This window comes from Psilocybe cubensis, chromosome 5, assembly GCF_017499595.1.
Source record: "Psilocybe cubensis strain MGC-MH-2018 chromosome 5, whole genome shotgun sequence".
NCBI classification, from domain to species: Eukaryota; Fungi; Basidiomycota; class Agaricomycetes; order Agaricales; family Agrocybaceae; genus Psilocybe; species Psilocybe cubensis.
Genome location: NC_063003.1, coordinates 3,396,699 through 3,416,848, shown reverse-complemented (window position 1 = coordinate 3,416,848; position 20,150 = coordinate 3,396,699). Strand labels below are relative to the sequence as shown.

At 47.5% G+C, this 20,150-nt stretch overlaps 7 protein-coding genes across 7 annotated transcripts; 3 read left to right on the top strand and 4 right to left on the bottom strand.

Annotated features, from left to right (window-relative positions):
- Nucleotides 1-301: 301 nt before the first annotated feature.
- JR316_0006518 (Ribonuclease P protein subunit p29) lies at nucleotides 302-1,214 on the top strand (the record flags this gene model as incomplete). Its single annotated transcript, XM_047892264.1, has 4 exons — nucleotides 302-498; nucleotides 552-730; nucleotides 800-901; nucleotides 970-1,214. 4 exons carry the CDS (start codon nucleotides 302-304, stop codon nucleotides 1,212-1,214), a joined length of 723 nt encoding a protein of 240 aa, XP_047749613.1.
- A 521-nt stretch (nucleotides 1,215-1,735) lies between these two features.
- On the bottom strand, nucleotides 1,736-3,962 carry JR316_0006517 (DNA oxidative demethylase ALKBH2; the record flags this gene model as incomplete). Its single annotated transcript, XM_047892263.1, has 6 exons — nucleotides 1,736-1,869; nucleotides 1,925-2,729; nucleotides 3,076-3,358; nucleotides 3,409-3,607; nucleotides 3,658-3,717; nucleotides 3,779-3,962. The coding sequence occupies 6 exons, from the start codon at nucleotides 3,960-3,962 to the stop codon at nucleotides 1,736-1,738; spliced, it is 1,665 nt and encodes a 554-aa protein (XP_047749612.1).
- Nucleotides 3,963-4,333: 371 nt separating this feature from the next.
- On the top strand, nucleotides 4,334-6,254 carry JR316_0006516 (5-aminovalerate aminotransferase DavT; the record flags this gene model as incomplete). Its single annotated transcript, XM_047892262.1, has 8 exons — nucleotides 4,334-4,613; nucleotides 4,662-4,726; nucleotides 4,778-4,952; nucleotides 5,011-5,093; nucleotides 5,155-5,496; nucleotides 5,554-5,631; nucleotides 5,688-5,785; nucleotides 5,843-6,254. The coding sequence occupies 8 exons, from the start codon at nucleotides 4,334-4,336 to the stop codon at nucleotides 6,252-6,254; spliced, it is 1,533 nt and encodes a 510-aa protein (XP_047749611.1).
- A 416-nt stretch (nucleotides 6,255-6,670) lies between these two features.
- JR316_0006515 (Adenosine deaminase-like protein) lies at nucleotides 6,671-7,969 on the top strand (the record flags this gene model as incomplete). Its single annotated transcript, XM_047892261.1, has 4 exons — nucleotides 6,671-7,363; nucleotides 7,425-7,573; nucleotides 7,643-7,718; nucleotides 7,790-7,969. The coding sequence occupies 4 exons, from the start codon at nucleotides 6,671-6,673 to the stop codon at nucleotides 7,967-7,969; spliced, it is 1,098 nt and encodes a 365-aa protein (XP_047749610.1).
- A 628-nt stretch (nucleotides 7,970-8,597) lies between these two features.
- On the bottom strand, nucleotides 8,598-10,053 carry JR316_0006514 (uncharacterized protein; the record flags this gene model as incomplete). Its single annotated transcript, XM_047892260.1, has 11 exons — nucleotides 8,598-8,633; nucleotides 8,693-8,730; nucleotides 8,783-8,853; nucleotides 8,911-9,046; nucleotides 9,104-9,162; nucleotides 9,221-9,294; nucleotides 9,368-9,421; nucleotides 9,474-9,545; nucleotides 9,601-9,634; nucleotides 9,684-9,975; nucleotides 10,032-10,053. The coding sequence occupies 11 exons, from the start codon at nucleotides 10,051-10,053 to the stop codon at nucleotides 8,598-8,600; spliced, it is 888 nt and encodes a 295-aa protein (XP_047749609.1).
- Nucleotides 10,054-11,106: 1,053 nt separating this feature from the next.
- On the bottom strand, nucleotides 11,107-13,158 carry JR316_0006513 (uncharacterized protein; the record flags this gene model as incomplete). The annotated part of the gene is made up of 3 exons (XM_047892259.1): nucleotides 11,107-11,126; nucleotides 11,205-12,976; nucleotides 13,028-13,158. The coding sequence occupies 3 exons, from the start codon at nucleotides 13,156-13,158 to the stop codon at nucleotides 11,107-11,109; spliced, it is 1,923 nt and encodes a 640-aa protein (XP_047749608.1).
- Nucleotides 13,159-14,583: 1,425 nt separating this feature from the next.
- Nucleotides 14,584-18,631, bottom strand: JR316_0006512 (uncharacterized protein; the record flags this gene model as incomplete). The annotated part of the gene is made up of 2 exons (XM_047892258.1): nucleotides 14,584-17,380; nucleotides 17,655-18,631. 2 exons carry the CDS (start codon nucleotides 18,629-18,631, stop codon nucleotides 14,584-14,586), a joined length of 3,774 nt encoding a protein of 1,257 aa, XP_047749607.1.
- Nucleotides 18,632-20,150: the final 1,519 nt, after the last annotated feature.

Below are 20,150 nucleotides of genomic sequence, written 5' to 3'. Positions count from 1 at the left end.
CCAAACTATGCCTCCGTGTTTCGTTCCGAAATTCATTTTGACAATAATTTATTGACTCCTCGACACATTCTCTATCAGAACACGGATTGTTGTTTCTATCATGGACCCTTCATCCTCAAAAATCAAACTTCTTGATCCATATGTACCTTTTCCGTTGCGTGACAAGGTTTTCCTGTTTTCCTGTGAGGCGTGCAGCGATTTACAACACTATCCAATCTAGGGCCAGCGCGTCCAGTTTTCTTCCTCCTCGCCATTTACGCCGACATATGTTTCTTCCAATCTTTCCCTCTCATCTGATCCTATGGGAATGTACAGTACTCGTGTACAAGGTCGCCAAATTTTGCTAGAGAATCCCGCACGCGAGAGTCGTGCGAAGAAAGCATTGGAAGAAAAGCGTATTAGGAGAAACAGACAACGCGAAAGGAAAAAGCTTGGAATTATCGGGAAGCGAGAAGCAAAGGAGAAGGGCGTTTGGAAGTTTGAGGAGGCGCAAGCAAAGTGCGTCTGATTGTCTTTTTTTCAAGGGCGTTTCAGGCTAACCGATCTGGTAGATTCAATCTATTTCTTCCTCTTCATCGACTTTGGATGGGGTACATGTCTGAGCTTCTTGTCCTACCTCCAAAACCTTCTCAACCTCCGAGCTTCGATGCGGCGTCGAAATCTATGCCCCAATCATCTGGCATGCACCCGAAACTCCTCAAAGCAGATTATCACGGATCTATCATGACTGGTATGCAATCTTCCAGAGTGTGTCAATGAGCATCTGTATACTGACACAACATAAACTTTCCTATATTAGTATGTCAGAGCAAAAACCCATGTTTAATAGGCCTTTCTGGTATCGTTATTCATGAGACAGAGAATGCGTTCAAAGTTGTGACGAAGACCAACAAACTGAAAGGTATGTTCAAGTCACCAAGTTTGGTTAGCCACCTAGGTATTCAACCTGATTGATCGCGTGGTTTTCAGTCCTTCCAAAGCAAGGAACTGTTTTCTCGTTTGCCGTCCCTCTGTATTCCATCCTTCCACCCACGCACACAGTCAACACGCCTTTACCGCTACCTCCACCTGCATCGACAGAAAATGTCACTGCGCTGGAGACCGTTTTGGATCAGCCTCACATACAGTTCGAGCTTTACGGTAATCAATTCAGATTCAGGGCAGCTGATCGCGCTGGGCGGAAGTTCAAACATAAGGAAACCATCGAATTGTAGGAAACGTAGGTTTCTTGATCATTTTATGGGAAATTGGGAATCCAGGTGCACTTTAAGGCCACGTGGATTCTCTCGTGCATTCCATGATTTTGCCCACATAAGCGCTATACTATGTTGCAACGTTTTTTGCTACCTACCTGCGTGGTTTGAACTACTATGAAGGAGTTTTTGGTCTTTATGTTCTACCTGTAGTGTGAAAGGTGCAGGTAAGAGGAACATCGATTCGACTCTACACTTACCTTACCATAGGATCATCAAGCATGGACATATTGGTTCACCCAGAGCGAGAGTCGAAACATATATGTAATTGCCTGAAAGCACACTCTGGGCAATAGTTGTAGGTCTATGTAAACCAAACTCGCTACAGAGTGATAAAAATTGAGTACTCAACAAACAACCTCCATATTTGCATCGGCTCTGACCACCTTGCCTGCCAATAGTACATTTAAAAATATATCCCGTATGTTTGCCCGCCCAAAGAAAGAAATGAAAAAGTGTGGAGAAGAGTCTTTGCACGTTTGTCACAAATTGAGTGGTGACGGTCGTCGTCTGACTTGAACAGTCTGAGGTGCAGGTTGGGGGACCGGAGGAATTGGCGGTCCGAGAATTTTCTTCTCTCTTGCTTTCTTAGAGCCTCCGAACCATGCTTTGAAATCTAACGTCCAAATTCATCAGTTGAAATCATAACAATCCGTTGACGACCAACGCACTGAAGCAACCACAAAACAAGCTCGGGGGTTTCTCATCTTCTTCCTGCTGCATCTTCTGCACTTGCTGCTGCTGGGCGACTTCAACAGGAAATGCTTTCGTGATGCTTTCCGCGCTGTACAGGGATAAACTGGACGTATCGCTGGGTGTTGGACTAGGAGGGGATACGACCATCGTCATCTCCTGCTTCGCCACAGGCTGCGCTGTGCCAGGGTACTTTGGTTGTGGCGGAGCCTGTGTAGGCGGATGATGCTCCGAGCTCAAATTTAAGGGCGGGGGAACGGGTTGGGATCGTGGGCGACTTTGGCTCTGCGTGCCCGCCAGCGGGCGACGCGCCTCAGGGGGATAGGGAACTCGCGACTCGGACACGCCCTTGGGTTGGATGTGCCTCTCTGGTGTGAGCGGGTAGGAAGGGCTCTGGAATGCCATGTGCGGCGCGAGCGGCGGTTGCGGTTGCGCGGGCGGGTACCCTAGAGGAGGGAGCCCGAGCGGTGAAGGACATCGTGGTGAGTAAGGCTGCCGGCGCCTGGGCGATGGAACGGCGCGCGCGGACATTAACAGGGGTGAGTTGTTGGACGGAATCGTGGCGGTCGTGGAGTGTGTTCGTGAGCGGGAGGTCTTTGGGGGTGGTCGACGTTGTTCGAACCAGCGAACAAGGGGATCAGATAGTCCCGTAGGTGTTTTGAATTTATGTGTTCTGCTGTGCACAGCTTTTTGCTGATTATTGGCTGATGCCTCCGTCGGCGGATGTTTTAAAGGGGTTAGCCGACTTGGTTGCTTAGCGATATTGATGGCTTTTTGGAAAATCTCTTTGAATAAATCGTTTTTTTAAAACGACTTTACAATTCATAAACATAAACTGGGCGGTGTGCTATAAAATGTACTAGTCATAGGCGCGCGCACAACCTTAAGCACTATCCCTCAGCAAATAAGCAAGCGGCCAGCCTGCTTCAAACCGTTCCGGTACAATGTAAGTACCGATGATAGAGAGCGCGAGAACTTCAAATGATTGTCACTTTTAAGTCAGAAAAATTCAGAAGTCTAAGTCACAAGCTGACGGAAAGTCAGACTTATTCTCCCCTCCTTTACCTTTGGCTCTCTGTATGAATTCAAAATACACTCAGCACAAACAATTAACAGAAAAGTCTAGTACCCACTTGGGAATTTCGTGTTTCCAGTATCTTTGCGTATCTCCCTGCATTACAACTAGTGATCCAGAATCGAGTATCCAGCTCTTTCGGTCAACTGGCTCAGTGACTTGTAGAGAGGATTCAGAGATGTCGAAGAATGGGCGCTTATTATTGACCCTGGCTTGGCCTGCTTCTTCAGATGTGATCTTCGACGAAGAAGAACCCTCTGGGTGCTTCGATGTCACCTTCTTGTCGCGGGTCATTATGAACGTCCGCGGAGCTCCGACCGAGACGCTTGCTATGACTCTGAAAGGAGGTTGATTTAAGTCTTTTTTGACCTGGCTAGTACCACCCACTTGTTCTCCAGGTTGTCACGGTGATTTCCAATGTATACCTTACCGTCTTCGTAGAGATTTAACATGACATGGTTGAATTTGACGCCGAGGCGCTCTTCCACTTTGTCTTGGATTTCGCGGAGGACTTTTGGATATTCGTACTTCATGTTCACGATTTGGCCACTATACTTGAGAGTGAGATTTGGGTCTGTTGAGTATGCTGGGAGTTTTCAAGGCAAGATGAGCTTCTATCAAAGAGATTGAACCGACCTGCAATTTTTCTGGACTGCACCACTTCGCGCCCGAAGATCTTCAGTGTCGGCCGGTACCCTGAACATTGCACACAAAATAAGCGCCCTGCCACGAACGTCTTATATTGTATTGGACACACAGGTGTCTAGAGCCAGCAATGCCTTGTACCACTCGTCAGAGTCTTCCTTTGATATGAAGTCGGGCACATAGTAAATTTCAGAGAGGGGCATATCTTTTATCCTGTGTTCCTCCAGATTTGAAACCTGTTGGAATTGGGAAACAGATTCATTGTCGACCTTTGTACGTTTGCGCGCTTGCGACATCCCAGTTTCCAACTGCGTTTGAGAACTGAACCAAAGTGTAGGTATATGGTTTCATCCAATAAACCAACGGTGACTCACTTGTCCTTTACGTCGGACCTTAAATCGCAATACCAAGTCAGATTTCAGATCCGGCACCGAAAGCTCCCGAAACACAATGATGTCGACGCCATCGTTTCATGTCTGCAGCCTCATCGAGAACAGTGGCCTCGAAGAGCAATGCAAGAGGGCGATTTGAATGACATCGGACCTTGAGACAAATAAGTGGGTCTAGATAGGTTTAGATCAGCTTAGCGATTAATTCTCACCCCTCGTTCCCCACACGTATGCAGGTGCTCCCCGCAGAGAATGCTTCTTTGTTCGTTTCAATCGTGATGCTCAGATCAAGGCTCGCCACCAACCCGCGTCTCAACAGATATGCGTCTTCGAAATTTAGGCTGGCACCTACAGCGGTGCTTCAGTCTCATCTCAGAAGCTTGACAACCAATTCTTCTCCCCCCGAAGATTTGCATGACTTTGGTGTCAAACACGTCACTAAAGGCCTTAGTAGGATTACAGAGGGGATCATGATGAAGGGCGAGGGGTCGTGGGTCACGTACGACGATGGAAGGAAGTATCTTGACTTTACCTGTGGAATTGGCGTGACGAATCTCGGTGTGTTGTCTCCCCATGGCACAGTGACTTTGCTCAACCGTAGCCTAGGACATGCCCATCCAAAGGTCAGCAAGGCAGCGGCAGATCAGTGCATGGAGCTCGTTCACTCCCAAGTACGTCGTGCTCCATGACATGACACTGGTGTTTTCTGACACTGCCATTAGTGCAGCATTTCGTTGCACGAGCCATATCTCCGTCTCATCGAACGCCTTCTTCCCATCATGCCAGACCCCTCTCTTGACTCGTTCTTCTTCTGGAATTCTGGATCGGAGGCCGTTGAGGCGGCCATCAAAATGGCGAGGTGGTTTACGAAGAGACAAAACATTATTTGCATGCAAGGTTTGTGTTCTTCGTTGACTTCCCCTTCGCGTATCAATATTTAGCCCGCCACTGCTAGGTGCTTATCACGGACGCACATTCGGTGCAATGGCCGTGACGAAGAGCAAGACAATCTATTCTGCTGGCACACACCCACTCATGGTAGATCGTTGTTCCAGTCGTCGATATAAATAAGTTTTGACGTTCTTCTGGCTGTAAATAGCCTGGCGTGTTTTCGATTCCATATCCGTACTGGCATCAATCCAATATGCCAGTGAATACTCCAACTGCAGTCCTGTCCGACAACGCGCTCTACCAATTGGATCTTCTCCTGGCCCAGCAAACCGCGCCAGCAGACACAGCAGCAATCATTGTTGAACCTGTTTTGGGAGAAGGAGGATATGTTCCGGCACCGCCAGAGTTCCTCCAGGGGCTTCGTAAGGTGTGCAACAAGCATGGTATCATGCTTATTGTGGATGAAGTTCAGAGTGGTTTTGGGCGAACTGGAAATTGGTTTGCTGTAACAGAAAGTGGTGTGAAGCCAGATATTTTAGTGATCGCAAAGGTAGGTTATGTCAATTCCTTTCCCGTAGGAGTTTACGAGAGCATATTGGACATGTAGGGACTAGGAAACGGATTCCCAATCAGTGGTGTTGTCAGTCGACGTGAATTGACGGATAAGCTCAAGGCCGGATCCATGGTATGTAAACTACTACTTCCACGTTGTGTCATATGTCTTATGTTTCTGCTATCCAGGGAGGAACATATGCAGGCAACGCGGTTTCATGTGCAGCCGCCGTAGCCGTCAACAAAGTCATGGTCGAAGAAAACATCCTAGAGAATGTGCAACTCCGGTCGGTTTCCACTGCGTTCATAATCAACAAATAATTTTTAACGCAATCATTTTTCAGCTCGAATGAACTTTTCTCCGCATTGAACGCGTTAAAATACGACCCTGCATTGAACCCGCACATTCTAGACGTACGGGGACGAGGCCTGATGGTCGGCGTTGAATTCGGATCGTCTTCTGTTTCCTCCCACTCTCATGCTCATGAGCCTTTCACCACGCATTCCGCTGCTTCCCTTCCCCCGGATAGTCCACCACACTCTCAGCACAGTGCACACCCTAGTGGAGCGAAACATCCCCAAAACATGGCTTCGCGTGTGGCGAAAAAGTGTATCGAAAAGGGCATGCTGATCTTGACGACCAGTGTTTATGAGGTGATCAGGTTCATCCCCCCTTTGAATGTGACCAAAGACGACATGAAAACCGGATGTCAGATCTTTGCGGAGAGTGTTCGCGAGGTTGTTAGAGAGGGTTAAGTTATCCCTTCATTTTCTCTTTGGAGTCAGAAAAAAATGGCGTGATTTACCGATGTAACTTCCCAAATTGCTATGGTCTCCTACGACCTCCATGCTGTATTTTATCAACGTTAGCTCGGGTTTTTCTCCCTGAGTTTAGATTCTGGCAAAACTCGTTAGACACTTGACGCTTGAAGCTTGTGTCAAGCATGTGGCATTTTTGATCCAGGCCTGATCAATTAATTTATACCTCAAAGCGAGTTGATCTGATGATTGCAACTGATTAATTTTCAAAGGCCGATCCTTCACTATCCAGATGACTCATTGAACATCCTTTCACTTACGCCGTGTCAAACCGTATTATCGAAGTCCTTACCTTTCGGAAGGTGAATTCAGATACATAAATTCAATAAGCAAAGTTGAACAGGTATTGCGTTATGTCTTCCATTGGTGGAGCAGCAGCTGTTGCGTTAGGCACTCTAACCCCTGAACAGATCCTTTTTCTACAGTCGGTTCCCAAGGCTGAATTACACGCCCACTTGAACGGCTCTATACCAATACCCACACTACAAGAACTCGCCTCAGAATATCTGGAAGCTAGAGCATCCTCGAACAAGTCAAGCGATGCCGAAATCTCAGACGAGTTGGTCACACAAGGCATCGAAAAGTTGATGCAAGGCCCCGTTCTCGACGAGATCCATGATTTCTTCCGTTTATTCCCTGCAATTTACACGCTCACTTCTACTCCCGAGGCTCTAGGTCGGGCCACGCGCGCTGTCCTGAGTTTCTTTCTGGATGGCACACTCCCACAGTGCAACTACCTCGAGCTTCGATCAACACCCCGCGCGACGAAATGGATGGACAGAGAGAAATACCTTCTAACTGTGCTGGATGAGATGGAACGATATGATGTGGATAAAGTCGGATTGATTGTAAGCTTGGACAGGAGGATGGGTGGGGATGTTGTCGCGGAGTGCCTGAAAATTGCTTGCAAGCTGCGTCAGGAGGGGAAACGTGTTGTAGGCATTGACCTGTGTGGTGATCCTACTGCCGGAGACATGGAAATGTTCTCCCCATACTTTACAGAAGCCAAAAGATTTGGGTTAGGATTGACCTTGCACATTGCTGAGGTGAGTGTGACAATCAAAATTTTTGTGGTCGAGATTGACCCAATGCTACAATCTTTACTAGACCCTACAAAACACTGAGGAGGAAACACTAAAGCTGCTTTCGTATGATCCTGATCGTCTGGGCCACGCGACCTTTCTGAACGAAGAAGCGATTTCGGTTGTTTTGGAAAAAAAGATGTGCATCGAAATCTGCCTTAGTTCGAATCTTCTGTGCGTCAAACAGCATTTGTTTATCAAAGAAAGTAATTCTTACAATTCCAATACGATCCAAAAATCTAGGTGCAAGACTGTAACAACTCTGGAATCCCACCACATTCTCCAATACCTTAAGGCAGGTCATCCGATTTCAATATGCGTAAGTGACAATTTCAATCGTCCGAATCCTTTCTTTAGACATATAGCTTACCGTTTAATGAAATCGACCAGACTGATGATATCCTACCATTTCGGACTTCCCTCCTCGCTGAATATGCACTCCTCTTAGCCCAACCTCCGTACGGATTGGGATTATCACAGGAACAGATTCTGAGAATCGGCGAGATGAGTTTGCAGGCCCGGTTTCAGCCACCTCACAATGCTATTGTAAAGAAAAAAGTAGCACCTTAGCACTTTGAAATCGTGTAACTACCTTATAGTTGAATCCGAAGGACTGTCTTGTGTGTCCGATTCTGTACACTGGGTATCTTTTCAAGGTACCCACGGCACATTTTAAGACGCGTCCAAGTACATACGCGTCCAAATCGGGCCAGTCCCCATTTGGTCTCAATCCTATTACCATGTCTTTAATGGTCCTACTTGTCCTTCAACTCGAATCCAGTATAAAGGTGGGATATGGATGCATCGCTTGCTGGGGTTTCTTAGTCATCTGGCATGTCATTCAATGCTATAACACAAATATTGGTCAGAATAGTAAGGGTCACCGAACACATTAATAATCGTGTTTCGTTGTACATACATCGTGGTTCATGATCTTACTGATCAGATAAATAACAGAAGCACAAACATATCCGGAAGTACAGGGGTATGGGCCTATATTATCATAGCGACGCGCATCCACTGTTCACATCGATTTTGTTTTGCGGCTTGTGGGCGCATTAGGACAGGGATTTTGACGGTCGGAAAGTGACCAGGTCAAACGGTTTCAAATAACATTGTACTAAATTGAATACACGTGGTCAGAGAAAGAGAACAAAGTATGCTACATTTATCGATGGTTCTTTTGGTACAATTTGATTCAGCTCTTCTGACATGTCCAAGCACGCACAATGTCCTATAATGCCAGTCATTGAATTGAAGGGGATATTCAATAAGAAATAGTTTAACCCCCACCTTCTGACTGCCGAAGATTAATATTGCGCAACAAGGTACTATTGGATACGAGAAGTTAAAAGCAGTCTATTAAGAATTTGAATCACTCACGGATAGCAATAGCAAGCTGTAAACTTGCACCTAGATTGCTGTGCCCAGGGAAGTATTGCAAACATGACACTCTGTGTACAACGAGGCTCATCTTAGGAATTGTTGAGGAAGCCAGATAACCGACTTACGCTAGAGCAATCATTGGACAGAAGCAGAAGATGCCTAATCTTGCCATGGTCTCAATCGAGAAGAGTTCATTATTTCGTATGAGCTGTACGGTCTCTGAATTCTTCCAGACGCGACGCAGGATGCGACCAGTGAGAACTTTATACAACTTTAGACTGCTTCAAATCGGTCATTTTTGTCGAGGGAAATACATACATTCCATCACCAATACTGCAAGCATGGCGAGAACAGTAAGGCCTGCGGTCACTCCATAACTAGGATTCAAATTTAGCATCAACAACTTGAACAATGGCATAGTGGATTGCATCTCACCCTATAGACCCTGACAAACTACAATAGGTCCCTGGCTCATTTCTTCTGACTTCATTAGGATTTTTGATCCCTATCTGTCGTTTGCAATTGTTCAAATTATCCAATTAAATACTGCTTATTCGAAAATTTTCCGTGTGTTGGACTCACGATCAGAATTTCGACCAATACAGCAACAAAACCTATCCATGGAATGAAATTCATCTTGACGCAAAATAAGTTTGTGGTGATAGAGGTATATGGCTAGACTGCGCACCCATGCTACTTGTTTCCGACTGAGCATTGGTTGATTGGAAGAGTTGGCTGCCATTCGGAAGGACATATAAACCTGTTGGTAAGGGAAATGTGAACCTCAAATATCTAAATGAATCTGTTGTCTTTACCTGGAAGACAAATACAAATGCAGTAGAGGATGTTCTGAATTATAGTTAGACAAAAACTGGCGGAAACAATTTTCTCTACTCACAATACCGGAGATGCGTACACCAGCATCGCCTGAAAAAGACATATCGCTTGAGATGGTGGAGGCCCTGTCTGCTGTCCCACTATAATCAGATTTCCCATGCTGGTGATTATCCAGCCAACGAGCATCAGAAACCACGTAGGCCCTCGTTTAATGTGACGCGGGGAGAACAGTGCGGTGAAAAGAAGGAGTATGAGCAATACTAGGCCGACTCCGTAAAGAACGTCGAATACAATGATATCCCGAATGTTCTGAGACGCCGGGCCTGCCGCGTCGTCAAATCGGGAAGTTATCACTGTAGCCATACCCTTAGCATAGTTTTCAATATAAAACTAAAGCACTGAGCTTCACCGAAGATATGAGCGGGTGGCATAATAAACCCTTTCCAGCGGGAGCAGACTTGCTGTTGCCAGTGTCTCGCGTGATGGTGGGTGGGGATAAGAGGACACAAGACGCAGCTTCAGGTTACTCGACAGCATCAGCCCAAAGTCCAATTATACACTTCGACATGGCGCTGGCGTGCTGATCCCATCATGTAGCCAAGATCAAATGATCAAAATGCCACTAGGCGGATGGTGTAGGTGAACCACAGAGGTGCTATTGATAGTACATCATTCTGATGAGAAGCCTACACCACAGCATTGTGTTTGCGAATGCAGCAAAAATCCCCTAGGTAGAACAATATCAGACAAGTAGCTTTCCCAGTTGTTACCTATTTCAATGCTGCTCGCTGAAGGCTTGCCAAACAGGATGTTAAGCACGCTCCTTCAGTTGGAATTCTCGCTGAGTTGGAAGGAGCCTGGTGATGTTGTCTTTATCGACGCTATAAACGACAGACCCACATCTGTCAGATCAATTTGAAGATAGGTATATTTTGATGGTCGAGGTGACCAGAAAATTGTTTATCTAGTACATTACGCATGTAGTATTAAAGATATAATTCCCACATGATGAAGTGTCATTGGGGTTCGTGTTGGTCGGTTCCTGACATGGGACTTAGAGATTTCCCTAAAACCCATTTTGTGATAAATTTTACCCCCATCACAATCTCAACTAGTCTCAGCCACGTCCATGAGCGACAGCAATTGATCATCACCTGCTTAATATCATGAAAATGTAATTATCAACCCTGACATCTCAGTGAGAGATTTATTGCATTTATCTTCCAGTTGTTACTCATATACGTTGCATTTAAGCCATGAACGGAAGAAGTAGTAGGCCTTGTTCGGCACCAAGTTATGGTTGCGAGTTGATAGGTCACGACCGTTTCAACAAACCAAGGTCTGGATATGGGTTGTGCAAACTCAGGCCGGGCGCTTGCTTCAGAGAGGGGCCTTCTACTTTCTCAAAGACGGACGCGGTAATATTTTAGCTCCAATTTTAGCTTGTGGTAATGATGTACAGTGCGGGTCATTATATGTAGTCGTTAAGTTCGTGTTAAAGGTTCTAGAAAAGAGCGTTACAAGGGCCCTCAATCAGTGAAAAAGCATGATTATTTCAGCATTAAACACGTTAACCACTTACTCATCACTTTCATAAATTCTCTAAATCGACCATCTTTATTTTGTCCTTTCCGAAGGTATAGGTCTCCAAACGTGTAGATCTCGCACACATTTTTAGGACAGCTGTCGTGCGCTTTGGTACGCGCCTGCAGGGAACTGGCTTGAATAAAATCGTAGTTGAGTCTCGGTTCCACCCTTGATACGTCTGTTCGACCGTTTCTATTTCTCAGGCTTGAAGTTGCTGCATGAACCTCAATGTATGATGGTCCATTGGCCTTTGCTGTCGACCTACAGCGAGTAATATTGTCTCTGAAGGAATCGTGCCATGCGCAGACGTTGTTCTCGCTAGGAGCGACAAATTTGACCACGGTGCCTCCAACTAAATCTGATACATAATAACCATCTCGAGTAAATCCTCCTTGTCGATAGTCGTCGTGTCTTGAAGCGCATTGTTTATCAGCGCAGCTGTCGAAGTGTAGCTGGGATGGGTGGATCGTGGTCAATCCGACGAAGTCATTGTCAAGGAAAACAGCGCCGAGGAATAGACCTCCAAACGCCCATGGATTAGGGCCTAATATCACTCCTTGCGCCATGTAACATTCCTCCACAAATGCCCACGAAAGCCGTAAGACAGTCATCTTGCTATACTCTTGCTTTCCATAGAAGTAATCATCGAGGAGAACATATTCAACAGATATTATATCTGATGGGACAGTATTGGCCATTCTGGTGAGAAGTTCGCCTCGAATGCGGTTTGATGGGGATCCTTGATTCGCGAATTTACTGTGGACTGCCGCCATTGCATAACTTACGACTTCCAGAGTAAGCTTTCCCGGGGAAGACGCAGGGACGCGCTCGGGAGGAGGAGTTGCTGGCAGAGGATCTACTATAGATCCTGTTGCGATGTAGAGGAGGCTAAGTGGTCTATGAGGGGATGGGAAGGGTCGTCGAGACCAAAGGACATATCGGAAAGCTAGGATGAAGACTTGAGATCCCAGCCAAATATACTGACGATTTTGATCAGCGTTGCCCAAGGCTACGTAGTTCCCAAGATATCCTCCAAGCACGATAACACAGTTGAAAGCGCACAGTACGCGTATCCACCACAGATCACCGCTCTGTCTTTGGCCTTCTATTCGCGGTGTTTGCCACATAATGTGCACCTCTTTTTTGATGTTATACTGTGCCATGACTCGATCACCATCTCGAATCAGCGGAGCAGTCTTATTTTGCAGGCGATCGTGATATAGTTCTCCAAGGTCATCAATCCCCGACCCATTGAGTCGGTCGATTAGGATTGGCATAATCGTTCCTGAAAATATGCTGACGGAGGCCTGAAGGCATAACGTGCCAATTTCGTAGTCTGTTAGCTCATGTAACGATGTAAATAAAATGATAGTCGGAATAGTCGTGATAGCCAGTGAGATAAATGCCCACAAGACAGGGGCGATAACTTCCATGATACATCGGACACTTCGCCAGCTCCACGGGCACTTTGTGGAGCCAACAGCGATGAAGATAGGTCGTAACCATGCCGACTCCGAGGTATAGGATTGCATGAGAGCCAGGGACTCATGTGCGGACGCCCACCATGTTATCCGCTCGTTCGGTCTGTTAACTCCCCAGTAGCACAACGCCGTATCCGTGCGTTGATCTGTATAAACTTCAGTGCCAGAGAGTGTAACGCCTGCCCTTTCCGCGTTCGCGAGGCCAGCTGCAAATTTCAGGTAGAACCGAAGGACACCAATCATTCCAAAGGTAGACCAGACGCTAGACATGCGTTCCCAATCGTAGCTGATCAAAGTTCGTTCATCAAACTATTATCTGATATATTTGATGACATGCCTTTGCTTACTACCCAACTTTTGCTCTACAGCATCACTAGCAAGAAGTGATAAGAGAGCACTTAGGTCCTGGAAGTTCGTTGCTGGCAAGACAGACGAGAAGCTGAGACTACTAGCTTCACGTCGAAGCATTTTGACAGATCGTCGTCGCACAAGTGGCGAAATTCGAAGGCGAACTGAAGCGAACCTTCTTCAAGTTGACCTTCTTATTATGTATGGCTGTGAACGTGTGACGTGGGCTGAGCTGCCATCAGTGATTGACACCTGCCACGCATGTTCCAGTATCCGAGCTTCCGTGCACCAGGCGCTTAAATGGGCGGTACTGAAGAGGCCTTTGCATAATTACAAAGAAATACGTCGAGTTCTTCCGTACACACTGTGCGCACAAAATGGACTTGTGTAACCCTACCCAACCCAGCCTTATTAAGTAACCATGAGCACAAATATAACGAAGCCCGCTCATGATCCAATATATCATTAGGCCTGCGGCCCTTTGCCTGCCTCCCTAGTACCACATAACATGAGACGATCATGTACAGCTGACTTGCCCATCCATGGATCGGAAAGACACCTTGTTCTGCTTCCGCTTCAAAGGTGAAGCTTTGTGCTCAGTTTACATGATAAATATCTACACGCAGTCTGCCCTGCTCATCGAATTCAGGGTCCGACAAACCCGAAACCAAATGATGGTTCATGAAGCTGTCAGGCGGTTTATGTCATTATTCATTATTTTCTTTTCAAGAACTTATGGCTGTGAAGTGGATGATGCGTCGTCATCAGCATGTACTCCGAGTAAGTCTTGTTGAGAATTTAAAAATCAGTAATGATACGAAAGGTTAGAGTTCACCCTGAAGCTATAATAATCTGATGCATGAGCTGCTCTATATATCATGAAAGACACCAAGGGTCAAAATTCGAGTCAGGAACAAAAAGATGCACGAACTCCGTTTATGTACGTACTCTTCCATACTCTTCCTCGTCCTATCAACATATATACCAGTAAATCATTTGACATCCAATCAATCTACCAACGGCTAAAAACGAACTATGACGTATCATAGTATGGGGGTACTAGGGATCTGCAATTACAGGTACATCCAAGCAAACGACTTGGATCCTGCACAGCACAATTTAAATGCCCAACGACCTCCAACGAAATTTCAGGCTATGAAGGCTTACTACAATATCGAAAGCTATTTATCATGTAACCATTTTCATAATAACCATAAAGTAATAATACATAAAGGAGCAAATCGATAAGATAACGAATAGGAAAAGATGGTTGAGCATGAATAAAATGAAATATGAATCTTTTTGTATCAGAGCAAATGTTGTAAGCGGGGAGGATGATGGTTTGAGAGCGAGACGAGGAAAACAGGAACGAAAGCGTAGCCCAGACCAAAGAAACACCAGAACGTAGAGCGCAAACCGATGCCGCTCAAAAGCGGGCGGTTGGGGAAAGTAGTCGTGAGAGAGGTCATTATGAGTCGTAAATGGGATCATCACGTCGTATCAAGACTCGAAGATTCGAGGCAGGAACCCAGAGGTTCCAAAAATTCATGTCCTAACACCAGCAACACCAGCGATCCTCCGCCCCAGCACCCTCAGCACAACAGCACACACTCCAATCCCCATCAACACTAACGCCCCTCCCCCTCCTCTAATATTGGCCAACATCCCCCCTCCCCGTTCGGAGGTGTAATTGTCACCAAGATCAGCGAAAGCGCCAATGAAGCGACCCAGGAAATAGTCTCGCTTAAGCATCCATGATGAGACAAGATACGGCTTCGGGCACGCAGCGGAATGAATTTGCTGTGCTTTGGGGACAGTTTCGACGCATTTGTCGCTACTTTCCTGAACAGCTTGTATGGTTTTCTCCATGGTTGTTGGGCGTTTCTTTTCCTTCTCTTCGCGTTCGAAGGCGTCAATTTCCCGCTGAGTGACTTCACGCTCCCGTCTCTCTAGGTCCTCCTTTCCTCTGTGCAGAACGCCTTCCAGCTCCTTCAACTCTTGTTCCCTCTTCTCCACCTCCGCAAGCTTCTCCTGCACGTTACTTTCATATTCCTTGAGGTCTTGTTCCCTTTTCTCGAAGTCCCGCCAGACGCTGTCTGCCTCAACCTCTCTCACCCCGACCCGCGTCTCTCTCTCACGAGCTTCTTTCTCAAGCCGCTCAAGTTCACCTTCGCGCGTTTTTACACCAGCCTCAAGCGTTTGGATAGAGACTTCGCGCTGGACAAGGGCCTCCTCACTCTTGCCTACCGAGTCCTCACGCTTTCCAATATCCACCTCACGCTTGCCGACCTCCTCCTCTCGAATAGTAACCTTTCTCTCGCGTTCCTCCACACTAGCCAGCCTGTCGCGCACCTCACGCTCTCTCTCATCCAACGCCATCTCTCTGGCATTTAATTCGGCAGTCTTCTCCTCGCGTTGTTTGTTGTCTGCTTCTGCGCGCTCGGCGCGTGCTTTGTTCTCCGCGTCCACCTCTTCTGTAGGCTTCTCTGGAATGGACGACGTCGAGGCTGGTGTAACGCCTGCTCCTTCTGAATCATCCGCAAAAAGACCCATCAACCCGCCTCTCTGAGCTTGCGATCCTGCAAGTTCAGCCCTGCCTTTGGTCTTCATCTCCGATTTTCCAGTGTGGTTGTGGCGCTTACTTCCACCGCCAGCCTTACGTCCAATCTCCACATCCTTGCCGTTGGCACTGACACTAGTATTGGCGCCAATCCGTTTAACGGTCTCGCCCAACTCCATCTCCCACGCCTCGACTCCCGATATTTTGGGCACGCCAGGGTCACCACGGAGCAAAAGCTGCTGGACGCTCATCTCCTCTTCTTCGTCGGCCTCGTCGGTTCCCGTCTGCGTCTCCTTGAAAGCCCCCTTCGTTAGTTTAATCCTTTCGTCCAATTCCTCTTTCTCCTCCTTCCTCTTCTCAATTTTCTTCTCAATCTTCTGATCCAAAATACCCTTCGCATCCTCCAACGTCCCGATTTCGTGCTGGACCACCTCACGTGCCCATTCTTGGTCCTCGAGCGCACTCTCCCAAACCTCATTCCCCGTGTCGCTCGTCGCAGACTCTACACCGACCCCAACGGCGCGTTTGGGCACGGGGTGGTGCAATACTGCATGTCCGACGACAGGCGGGAAGGGTAGCAGCCTCGGCGGTCGTCCTCCTGATCCAGCCATTGAACTGGCCGCGGCGGATGCGGCGCGGGCCGGAGATCCCCCAGCGCTTAGAGGAGATCCCGCGTCGGTAGGCTGATGCGCCACCGACGCCGGTCGCGGACTGTGTCGAACGACATATACGCTCCCAAATGGGTCTGCCATGGCACCATTAGAGTGTGCGCCATGGTCGGTGACCTGTGCGTCCCCATGCATGGCGCCGTACGTCCGCCTGAAGCCAAACTCGTAATCTTCGACGCCCGCAGACGAAATTGGCGTATGCGTTTGCTGAGCCTGAATGTGCTGGTGAGGGTGGTGATGGACATGAGATGGTGGCGGCGCAGGCGGGAAGGGAAGCAGCCGCGGCTCGCGCCCGTTCACGTTCTTCCTGGCAAGACCGACAATGGTGCTGTCTTTGTCCTCCTCCTCCTTGTCCAGCGGCTGGCGCTGTTTGATGGGTTCATCATGCCCGCGCCGCTGCCCCTCTTCGAAAAGGTTCACGACTCCACCACGTTGAGGGAGCGCCTTGGCTTTGGCTTTGGTGCCATCAGCTGAAACAGGGACCGCCTGAACACGCTTCACCGGCGACCCGCCTCTCTCTCTTCCAACTCCGCTGCTTGACGAACTCGCACTACCCTCTTCTTCGACCCCACTCCCAGCACTGATACTAATCCGTTCCTCAAGCTCGTCCACCCTCTCCCTCACCCGCTTCTTCGCACTCGCCGAGATGTCACGGGCAGCAGAGAGCGTACGCGTTCTCGTGTGCGAGTGGCTCGAGGACGATGAGATGCTCGAGCCAGAATCGCTAGCCCCGCTCATGCTATCCACACTTCCCCTGCTGCCATTCACCCCATCACGCCGGCGCGGACGAACGCCTCTAGATCGGCTCAGCGTGCCAATCGGTATAAGCGGACTGGTGCTGGTGGTACCGCTAGAAGCACCGCCGAACTGGAAGTCGGGATTGAACCCGTCGTTGTCGCTGTTCATAGCACCGACGCTGGAGGTTGTGCTAGATCCAGGTTTGTGTTCTCCGTCCAGGGGCGACCCCGAGCTTGAATACACGTTTGTCGAGGGTGGCAATTGGTGCTTAGGTGGATTTGAATCGGATGTGGAGCTCAAGATACGAGCACGAACGAGACTCTGTCTTAGTGTACGAGAAGTATTGAGGAGGGCGGCGCGCGTTGCGGATGAAAGACTGTTTGAAAATAGTGATTAGCATGTGTGTTTAACAAGTTGAATGGGGAGATTAGTGAAAATAGTGGAATGAGACAAAGCAATCAAAAGTAGAAAATGGAGGTCGATCTGATTGGCCGTACTCGTTCATACGGTGAAAGGAATACACATCTCCCAAACGAGAAGAATGTACGAAATGAAATAAACGCCCACGTCAACTAATGACAGCATGTTCACGATCACAGAAGCATCGAGCGCCGATGAGATATATGTAACAAAGATCTAAAGCAACTCACCTATCCAGATCCGCATCCGCAAGTCTCAAAAACGCGCGTCCAGAAATCTGCTTCTCCTTGACGAATTTTGCGATAGTATCATTCCCATGTAAGTCTGCAGACGACGTCGTCAAGAGATATTGCGCAAGCTGGGCCGGCGTCCATGCCTTCGGATCGTCTGGGAGAGCACCATTGTGATTATGGACTTCAGGAAAAGCGGGTGCAGCCAGACCCATCCCACGAGAAAACTGGTCCTGTTGTTGCTGATAATATAGCCTCCTGCGTGGCGTATCGTCATCGTCTTCCTGTTCCGCTTCGCCCTCGCTGAGAGCATGTCTCGGTTGATTTCTGCCTCTTGAACCTGATGGAGAAGGGGACGGGGAGCGAGGCTGCCTGCTCTGCCTATACGGACTCTCAAATCCAGGTGTCGAGTAGGAGGGCCCAATCGCACTAAGCCCTTTCACTGCGGCAGAACCGGGGGGTGGGGGGAGTGGCATCGGCAAGTCAGACGTCAAACTACGACTGTACCGATGCCCTCTCCGCTTCGCGGTGGGTGAGCCATCACGCTCGTCTCCTTCCGACCCACTTCCGTAGCCAAATCCATATGCGAACCCACTGCCACCCGGGCTGTTAGGAGACGGCGAAGGAGACGGCGAGGAGGGTGGGATGTAGTGGTTCACCGCGGCATCGGACATAGTCGTGCTCGATGTGGAACGGGTGAGGAGCGCAGTGGATGTAGTTTTGATCGCGTAAGGATGCGCGTTGTGCAACGGTGGTGGTTTAGGTTTCGATGGTGAATATTGTGAGGTTGTGGGCGTTGAGTGGGGAAATGGAGATGATGAGGTTGTTGAAGTGGTTGAAGAAATGGAAGAGGAACGACGATAAGCTGAAGATCGTGGAACCGTGGGCGATGAAAGTGGGGATTGCGATGGCGATGGCGATGGCGGAATACGAGGGTACGAGTTCATTGGTGCCGTCGATGTCGCTGACGCCGCCATTGTTGTTGAACTTGTGCTCTAATAACTTGAAGAGATGCGAATAAAATAAATTAAATGGTTTGGAACATTGTCAATATTTCTGAAGATGAGAAAAGGTTTAGAAGAAGGTAAGACGTCTGCCGAAACGAGAAGGACGATGAGCAAGGACTTGGGCAGAGGATGCGTGAAACACTCAGCCACGAGGCGTGGCGTTGTTCGTCATTTTCCCACGAATGTTTACAAGCCTACAAGTCAGGCACCAAACAGGCCAAAATGCCCAATTTCATGAACTCTGGACATCCGGTTTGAAGAAAAGGATTTGGAGTGCCCTTGTTTTTTGTGAATTCTGGAACGTTTCAACCAGTCCCTAATCACCGAACGAAGTTCAAGGGAGGTGAATGTTGAATTGAGACATTGGGCAGCATACGATAAAAAGTGTTCGGATGGACAGTGGAAGCTATCGACAAGGAGATTGGACGCCTTAAGCTAGTTGATTAATTTTCTATATTCCTTCCACAAAATAGAAGAAGGACTTGCTCAACTCTGCACTTAATGAGTTTATTTGGTTGGTTAGAAGTTGTATAAATTAAATCACGTCCCAAATCAAAGAACATCATCATATATCGACGAGATATACTAAAATAATATCTGGTGAAGCGTTGGTTTAACAATATGACTTTCTGTTCGTATTTATGTTCCAGAAGACAATTTTTCCCTAAATAATTGTGCGGCGTATGGCTGTCTTTATATTTAAAACGCATCGTGCCGAAATAATGGAATACATCCTATGATCTTGAATTAACGTCCGCTCTATAAAGGTGATGAAAGCTAAACGTACGCGCATGACATTCTTGATTGCAACACAAGAGTGAGTTCCCATTTTACAACAAAAGTAAGAGACGTACGCAAGATTTATCTCCACCATAGTTGGTCTTCCAACGGAGAAAATGATAAGGTTGGAAGATATGACAACTGTCAGACATTGTCGACGTTAGCGAGTTAGAAATTTGAAGAATATAACAAGGTTCTGAAAACGTACGAAGTACAGTAATAAAGTACATGATCCCGTCTGATGCGAATACCTTCATTACTGGCATCTCATGGTCAGAAACTAATGAATATCCGCATTTCCACAGAGTCATTGCGAACATCAATGCGGACTGGAATGTCATTCAAACTTGTTATAAAATGTATACTTCACAAAAGTGTATAACTCACCGTTGACAATGCTGGGATTGTGTAATATTTAATATACGGCCCTGGTGGATCTATAGCAACGTATAATTAATTGTTAGTCAAACGTTTTAGAAATCAGAGACAGGCCTAGCGGATAGCAGCCTGATAGTAAGGGCCTTTGAGATTTACATTAGTCCATCACTTTCCGTCCCCAATCAGCAGATCTTACATATGCAAGTATGCTTAACAGGTGAAAGTGATTATTAATATCGTCGTAATTAATGATAAAACCAAACCTTTTATCGGGAGAACCGACATATTGACCATCGTAATCCTGTGGGACTTAGGCTTCATATGCTTGACG